Genomic DNA, 9,264 nt, shown 5'->3' on the forward strand with positions numbered 1-9,264 from the left:
AAAACCTCTTTTGTGTTTACGTGAGTTAGGGCTCGTCAATAGGCCAAGCTAGATTTTTTTAGAAAATTCAAAGCCCCAGCTCGACCCATGAGCCAGGCTTGAGAAAGCCCATCGGGCCGGGCCGGGCCTAAACGGGCCCCACTTCATTAAAAAAAATCATAAACTTAATCATAAGGACATTTTAGTCCAAATTTGAAATTAAACTCACTTAATTCTAATATTTTTACATCAAACCAAAATTCATAAAACACCCAATAAAGTCACACAACTTATAAGATTTTCCACAAAAATAATAAAACCAAATATTATTTTTGAGGTTATTACATAATTAGATCGTAATACGTTTTAAGAAATAATTTTAAAAAATAATAAGTATCAAACAAATATTTTTTTAAAGGATGGTATGAATAAATATGCAAATATTTGGTGATGTGTTCAAGAAAAGCATCATTATATTTGGTGGTACAATTATGTTTCGTGATATGATTATATCTTGTGATGTGATATATTGTTCATCTTATATATATATATATATAATTGTTGAATTAATAATTGACACAAATTAATGTGCTAATCATCCAATTATAAACTAGGAATGAGTAAAGAAAAGTAAATGAAATGAAACAAATTATATATGTGATTTAAGTGATATAATCATAAACCTAAACTCTTATTTATACATAATTATATATGTATGCGGGCCTAACGGGCCGGGCCGGGCTTTCTTGTGCTTAATCAGGCCGGGCCTATGGGTCGGACCGGGTTTCAGACGCCCAAGCCTAGCCCGGGCCAAGACGGGCTGAGCCGGGCTTTTTTTCGATGGGTCGGGCGGGCCCCCATCGGCCCATGAGCCCGCAGGCCAAATGATGAGGCCTAACGTGAGTATGCTACGTGTTTAATTTCTTGTTTATATAATTAGAGTAGTTAAAGTATTTTGTGAAGTAAGTTAGATTAGACTAGTTGGAAGTTGAACTCAATCCTTGTGGGAATGACCTTGTATTTGCCATACTATATTACAATTGACCTTGTGCACTTACGAGTATAATTTGTATTTAGACTAATCTTTATAATCTCTATTTTTCAGATTGTCTACAAATTCACAACACTGCTCCCTGTATGTGCCAATAAAATAGAAAAATTGATTAAAATCTCTTTGGTTTTTAGCGGTTTGTATAAAACAGTAATATAATAATAATAGTTTTATTAAAACTTTTGGGAATGGGTTTGAAAAAGGAGGCGTAGTCTTGGAGGAAAGGTAAGTTTGCTGGGTAGGCCCCGTGTGGTACAGTAATATATTAATTAATATAGGTTATACAACATACTACATTCTTTTTTTAATATAAAAATTGAGTGCGGGTGGACTACACTGGTCATAATGTGCCGTCACCCTTGCCTACACTAGCCCCATAGAGAAATTTGGCTGAGCATTGGCCAAATAACTCTCACCAAAGCAAGGCCATATAAGGGAACAACCTAATAGGTGTCGTGTGCGAACGCTCGGAGATCTTGTCATTGATGGACTACGCAACTGGAACACACACCTTTGAGAATAAAACACGCCTCATGAAGAGAGTAAGCAAACACACAAGAACACAAAGATTTATATTGTTTGACCTCATGCTTACATCTTCTTTGTGATCTACTTGAGAAATTCACTAGTATGTAAGAACAATTTTGGTTACAATCAAGAACCCTTTTAGCTCTCACAAGAACACTAACTCTCTTTTCTCTCACCCTTGCTCAAACCCATATAAACACCCAAGAATTCCCTCTTAAATTCTCTTGTTATTCTCTCTTCTAAATTCCTCAATTCTCTCTTCGACTCGACTAATTTAACATAACCCTAAAAGTCTTTTTATAATGCATAGGACTTGTATAGGACTTGCATTACAAGTTAACTAGGAATAGGAATTCAAAACCCTATTTAATTAGGTTAAGAAACCCCAATAAAATAGGAAAGCCAAGTCAAAACCACTAAAAAAAAACACATTCAACATGCGATTGGTGTGAGAAATCTGAGGTTTTGCCTAATATGAAAAAGGAGTTTGAGAAATTTGAGCAGTTGCTAAATGACGAAGAGAGAACCATATAGTTAGAAGAGGTCGTGTTGATTACTGGTTCTAAGCAAAGAGACAAAAGTCCCCGCTTATATATGTTCCATACATATATAACAAGAATTAAATCCAAAATTTTCCACAGAATTTTCAGAGCAGCTCCCAAATTGACAAATAATTGCTAATACAATACTAAATAAACTAGGTAACATTAATTTACCCTGAACAAGATTACAATTATAAATCAAGGATAAACCTCAATGAGAGACCTTAAACCCAAACAAGGAGTAATCTTATAGTGGCTGAAACCTGCGTCAAAAAAGAGCTTAGCCCATTCATTCTCATTCCTTTCTTTTCCTGTAGCCAAGACCATCATCTCCATATCAAAGAAAAGTTGTGTTTCCCCAGATTCCTTATCTGTATTCTTATTCTCCACCGTCATATCTACGATAATCACCTTGCCTTTCTTGCCCTCTCTTGTAATTGCCTCTTTACATTTCTCAAGTATTTTCACACATTCTTCATCACTCCAGTCATGCAATATCCACTGTTTGTCATACACAATCACCAAACAAAATCATAAATGGAAATCTGTATTTAACAATATAATATCACTAAGGATGAGATGATTTACCTTCAAAAAAATAGCATCGGCCGCAGGAACAGCCTCAAACATGTCCCCTGCAACATATTCCAAGTTCTTACTCCCTTTTAGGTTAGCAACTACATGAGGGAGATCAAGTACAGTGCATTTCATATGAGGGAAGGCATCAGCAATGGACTTGGCCATGGTTCCCGTCCCACCGCCCACGTCAACCAACGAATCCACTCCTTGAAACACCCCCTTGTACTCATCAATCACCAAGCTCGAGATCAACCGGGCATCGCTAGCCATGGCGTCATTGAAAAAATGTGCAAGAGCTGGGTCCTGGTTCCCATAATCCCAAAATGTCATCCCATGCACCACGTGAAACAGCGTAGGATTGTCATTTTGGAACCAAGTGGTCAAATACTGCCATGGATCAGTTAAGATGGGATTGAGCACAGCAAGTAAGAAGGCCCTTGCGCTCATGGGATTGTCTTTCAGGAGGAGCGCGGAGGCGTCTGTTAGTACATAACCTTGTTCGCCGCCACTCAGACTTTCTCTAGCAAAGAAGCCGGAGTGGACTAAGATTCGCATGAGGCGTGGGATGAAATGAGCTTTTGTTGGGGAAATTGGTAGGGCAGAGACAAGCTCAGAAAGAGTCATGGGCTGGCCATGTTTTTGGATGACATCTGGGATACCTAATTGAGCTGCACATTTGAGGGACATAGAATTTATGAAGCTGAAAATGTGGTTCCAAATGTGGGCTTGTGCTTGGAGTAGCTCATGACTTGCTCTCACTTCACTACCCATGCCTTGCTGTTGGCTCAAGATGTGGTGAGAATTAAGATTGATGCACATCTCTTTATATAAGCGTGTGGAGTGGAGGGGAGCTAGAGGAGCTTAATGCCATAAAGGAGAGAGAGATATTTGGAAATTGGGATACCCATGGTTTCCATGTGAATAAAGTAATCAACGTGCTAGACATGTTAATTGGTTCTTGTAATTGATGGTTGACTCTATTTTTTTCCTTCTACTGTATGCAATTACTGTTATGTAAACTCTTACAGCAAATAAATAACAATGATATCACACTAAAATGCGGTTTGTGCACGCAATATTGGTGGGGTCAGGAGAACGACGGAATTATAAAACTAAACTAATCCACACAACATGAATCATGTAAAAGTCATTCATGTTTACTCGCTAATAAAGTGGTTATTAAAATATATATATATATATATATATATATAAAGTGGTTATTAACATAAAATCATGTAAGGAGAATGCAAGTAGCTAGCGCAGATCACACAAGAAAACACTAATTTAAAACATGCAAGTAGTGTTGACGTGGTCTAGACCATTGAAAAAAATTTTGACGTGCACACCAATGGTCTCAAGTCAAACCTTCATATAGTGACAGAGCCACGTAAGGACCAGAGGGGTTCCATGCCCCTTCTCAACTTTATATTTTCTTCACTCTCTCTCTCTCTATGAAACAATGAATTGAATTGAATACTAAAAGAGGATACAATAATTAGAACCTATATGTAAAATCTATAATTTATAAGTTTATTTCTTGATTTTTTACTTCAAAGGATATTGGTCCAGGGTCTCAAAATGATGCGCAAGATGCTCTACGAGAACTTGCAGTGTTTATGTTCTCATTCCCTTCATTTTTATATTTTTCAAGAGGGCCCCCTTTAACATCAATTCCTGGCTCTGCCACCCCATGTAATCTTCACAGTGTGTGTAAAAACACTCCCCTCTTAAATATCACTTGTATTAAATAAATTTTTTTTTTAAAGCTTTTTAATCACAAAAAATTTTTGAGGTTTGCGCAATTATCACATTTAGTTCTAATTTTTTTTTTTTATGAATTCTAAAAATTAAATTTTTTTAATTCCAATATACCTGGCACAATTTCATTGGACATGTAGACTTTACTTAAGTTTCACGTTATCAATTTAATAGTATTTTTAATAAACTGATGACAGGACCATTTTGATGTATGAGGTATAACATAAAGGACCAAAACGTCACAAAAAATAAATAAATAAAGGATCAAAAGTAATAATTGTGATTTTTTTTTTACAGCCTAAAAAAGGGCCTTAAAAAAATGCATGCAAGTAGTATAAACCGTAGCATACTAATCAATCAGTGATATGGTATTCTGCTTCCAAACCAATTTTTTCGTATATCGGATATTTACTATGAAAAAATTGTGTCAATTTTTTTGCCAAACTATTAATGTAGATTACAAATTAGACAAATTCTTATTTGAAATTTTAATATACAATATGATGGTATAATAACATAACACGAATACTTAAGTGAACTGACATTAATGTGTGGCATACTATGAAGAGGTTAAGGCTTTTATTCATCTTTCATTAATGGAAATTTTTTGATGTAGTGAGTAATAGCTCTGGTTGTTCGCTGTTTAAGAATTCTTGTTTAGGCAGTTCATACCATCCATACATAATTTTTTTTTTTTTTTTTTCCCACATCGTCAGTCCAATTTTCCTGTTATCAAATTTTACGTGTCCCTCTATTTCCGTCTTATTCTTATGACATGTGGCACACAGCTTAACAATGATTTAACTTTGTTAACTCTCTTCAAGCTTAAACCCTTTCTTAAAAAAATAATTAAAATATATTAAAATACATGTTTGACAAAAAAAAATTGAAGTGAAGAAATAAAATCCCAGCACACGACGCCATCCGACCAACGGCGGCTACCCCCTATCCTCCACAACCCAACCCCAGCATCAACCTTTCCACCTCCGACCACCACGAAATGAACCCAGAAGAGGCCCACGACCGAACCCTCATGCTCTTCGCCTCTCGCTCCGTCAATCTCAGCGACCACTGTCCTCACTGCCCTTCTTCCTCCTCCTTCTTCACCCCAAACGACATCGTCAATCTCCCCGTCTGATGAGGGACAGACATGTCAGCATCACTTGATGGGATTGGGAATTTGGGTTCATTTTGTTCTCTCTAGGTTTCTTCTCTTTCTTTGTTTTTTCTTTGAAATTTTGGGTTTTGGATTTCCATTCAATGTGTCATCTTTTCAAGTCGTGAAAGTCGAAATTCAATCAGAAAAATTGGGTTGGATTTGTTATCTATGTAAGATTATATGTTTTTTTTATTGGTGAATCGTTGGTTACCTGGATGCGATGTGAATCGGGAAAATTGGGATTGGGTTGTGGAGGATAAGGGGGTTGATGCCGCTGGGTTTGGGTGGTGGTCATGTGCTGGGTGGCTGTTGAAATTCGATGGGTCAGTGCTGGGAATTTATTTTTTTACTTCAACATTATCAGTCAAATATGTATTTTAATTATTTTTAAATTATTATTAAATTGTGTGCCAGATGTCATAAAATTAAAGAGGAAATAAGAGAGCACAGGGAATTTGGTAACAGAAAAATTGAACTCGTCCCAAACTCCCAGTAGCAGCAGCATCACTCTGACTACATTTCTTATTAATTTCCTCCTACCCACCAACTTAGACAGAAACCTTCTTTTTTTTTTTGGATCCTTGTGGAAGGTGTCCATTTCTAGGAAATATAGTATCAATTTTCTCACGATCCAAATCCACCATTTTTTAGGTTGTTAATTATTCAAGATGCAGAAATTATTTAACTCTTTGATTATTATTGTGAAGTTTTCAGTATTTAGTTAGATGACTAAATTTCGTTAAATTTGGCTAATATTTTTGCAAAGGTGACAATGTAAATATGCCCTAATGAGCAGTTAGTACTTGAGTGCTCCTATATATTAGCCATTTCTCAGTGGTGAAGTCAAGATTTCATGTGTCTGGGGCCTTTTATAAAATATAAATAAGAAAAATTTAGAACTCACAAGACTACAAGAAAAACTACCTTTAGTGACGATTAAAAAGTATCAAATATCTATTTACTTGACGGCTAAAAAAGCGTCAAGAATGCCAGGATCCACATACTTGACGCTTTTTGTCTGTCAAGAAAACACTTTCCCTGACAGATAAAAACCGTCAACTTATGGTCATACTTGACGCTTTCTAACTGTCAACTTATGGTCATACTTGACGCTTTCTTTTTCAAGTAGGACATGCATTCTTTCAAGGGCCATATGAAAACTTAGTCAAATCTTCTTTCCTTTTTGAATTTCTTGTACGAAATTATAGGGTTCATAGAAATAGCCAAAATTAATGGCAAACAAGCAACCTAAAACAGAGCCCAAAATATCCAATCAGAAAAACGATCCAAATACACAAGACCAATGAAACCCATTTGAGTTCTTACACTTGAGTTTGTTGGTGACCTAAAAACAATTAGATATTGCCAAAGTTAAAGAGATTATTCTATTTCTCCATCTCATATGAATCTTCAAGAGTTTCTCGTATTAAAGCATATAAAGAACTTTAAAAAACTAAAATATTTAACCAATACCTGAGTGATACACAAACCAACATCTACATGAATGTCAGCACCTTCTCTACGAAAACTGGTATCCCTAACCTGCAAACAAATTTAAAGTGTACATATATTAGACAAAAGCATTATACATTCTAAGGTATCAATAATGAGAGAGAAAAAAAAATGCAAGGACATCACCAGGATGAAGGACTCATGCAGCACCAAATTGATTTCCATCAGGATTAGCCCCGCTAATTACAAAAGCAAGCAGATATAGTAGTACCAACATTTGTAATCTGACCTATGTTGTAAATGATGATTCATGATTATTTTAATAAAATGAGCAAATTTATTACCATCATAAAAGTCAAAAGCTTTGGATTTAAAATTTACACTATCCCACCACAACAACTGCCAAGACCAAAAGGAAAGTAAAGAAATTAACTTATTAAATTGTATATGGCAATCCAAAATCCAAAGCACCAGAACAAGCGTGAAAGGGATGAAAACAAAGTTTACCTACTTTTTGGTTTACTGAAGTTTTAAGATTGACAATAAGGTCACACTTGTTCTGCTGACTCACACTTCATCATCCTTGTTATCTAAAACCTATGAAAAAACTAGAGTACTGAGTTATCAGAATAAAAAATAAAAAGTAATAAAATTCTAACTAAATCTAAATGGAATTTTCCTTGGAAGGAGGCTTTATCAGCATCTAGAGTGAGAGATACAAAGGCAAACCAAACCAGAAACTGTCCTATATTCAAGGTCTCAAAAATGAAAATCATATATATGGTTCATAGAAATAACTGAAATTAATGGCAAAATAAGAATCCATAACAGCACCCACAATATCCAATCAGAAAAACAACTTGAGATATATAAAAGAATGAAACCCATATGAGATTCATACGTTGAGAGTCAAAATTCTGAAGACAACGACCATAAATATTAAAAATAGATGAAGTGTAGGATTATCCAACATTATAATAACAGAAAATATAAAGAAACTAGAATAGTCATTTGGCCAAAGTAGAGATGTACCTGGTGACTGGATCAATGATTGGATCATTTTCATTACATTAACAACAAAAAACAATAATAATAATAAATTTTTTATAGCGCTTGCTTGCAACAACAAATCTGATGCAAATAATCAATTTTTTTTTATAGTGCTTGCTTTAAACATTCAAAATAATCAAATTGGTACGATCCCATTCCAACATCAGTTTTTCAGTCCCAACTTACAGAGTTCACGAGTTACAAATATCCAGAATCTGGACAAGACGTTTATGTCAAGCTAATTAAAATACTGGAAAAAATACGCAATTACTCAACGTTAACTTTCCTGTTGAACCTAAAATCTTAAAACTTAAATTTATTCCTTTTAGCTTTCACCAACCCATGACATTTTTAAGTGCTCAATTTGAAGTGAGCATTCATAACACAGTGAAAGCTACTCAAATACAACCCAATAAACATAATTATAAAAAATAAAAAAATAAAAAAAGGAAGAAGAATGGCGAATTGGGCTTACCAAATTATCATCCAAAGTGCCAACAAGAGTGTCAGCTAAAACTGAATTTTGGATCTGATACCGGAGGAATTTTTGCTTTGTTTTTTTTCCTGTCTGAGACTAGCTTGTTTACAAAGTGTCAGCTTTTGTTTTTTCTCGTTTTCTCTTTTCCTGTGGAGTTTTTAGAAAGCGTCAGGTATATTAGGTTTTAATTGACGTTCTTTATAAAATGTCAGGGAAAATTGATATAGAGTTGACGTTTTTTATTAAATGTCAAGGAAAGTGATATAAAGTAGACGTTTCTTGTAAAATGTCATGAAAACCTACTATATAGTTGATGCTTTCTAAAAAGCGTCAAAGCTTCATAGAATAGGTGATGGTTTTGTAAAAAGCGTCAACTATGAAGTGTCAACTAAGACCCATTTTCTTGTATTGGTGGAATTGCGGAAAGATGGAGTAGAACTGGTAATGAGTCAATATGGTGGACTACTTGCTAGCTTGCATGTGAGGCCTATTCTGGTTGAGTGGGTGATTGCAGCCCAATTGGAAGATCCTACACTATGTATAATAAGACTGGAAGTAGTACACAGATGGATTACGCAATAAGAGAAGACAGAGCTTTAGTAACTGGAACGCGTCTCTGTGTACCTAAGAACGAAGATTTAGAGAGGGAAATCATGGACGAGGCTCACTGTTCAACCTATTCTATGCA

General features: G+C 35.2%; 1 protein-coding gene and 1 long non-coding RNA gene across 3 annotated transcripts; both read right to left on the reverse strand.

Moving 5' to 3' along the window:
• On the reverse strand, nt 2,090-3,533 carry LOC109947859 (trans-resveratrol di-O-methyltransferase-like). The gene is made up of 2 exons (XM_020559101.1): nt 2,689-3,533; nt 2,090-2,601 (listed from the first exon to the last, which is right to left on the reverse strand). Exons 1-2 carry the CDS (start codon nt 3,496-3,498, stop codon nt 2,299-2,301), a joined length of 1,113 nt encoding a protein of 370 aa, XP_020414690.1. The 5' UTR covers nt 3,499-3,533; the 3' UTR covers nt 2,090-2,298.
• LOC109948218 lies at nt 6,848-8,879 on the reverse strand. Of its 2 annotated transcripts, XR_002270825.1 has the most exons (4): nt 8,574-8,879; nt 7,560-7,645; nt 7,393-7,447; nt 6,848-7,138 (listed from the first exon to the last, which is right to left on the reverse strand). It is a non-coding gene; the product is annotated as an uncharacterized LOC109948218 (long non-coding RNA). The 2 variants fall into 2 exon arrangements; XR_002270826.1 differs by lacking the exon at nt 7,393-7,447 and having other exon boundaries at nt 8,574-8,834.

Source organism: Prunus persica, chromosome G3 (assembly GCF_000346465.2).
Source record: "Prunus persica cultivar Lovell chromosome G3, Prunus_persica_NCBIv2, whole genome shotgun sequence".
Lineage (NCBI taxonomy): Eukaryota > Viridiplantae > Streptophyta > Magnoliopsida > Rosales > Rosaceae > Prunus > Prunus persica.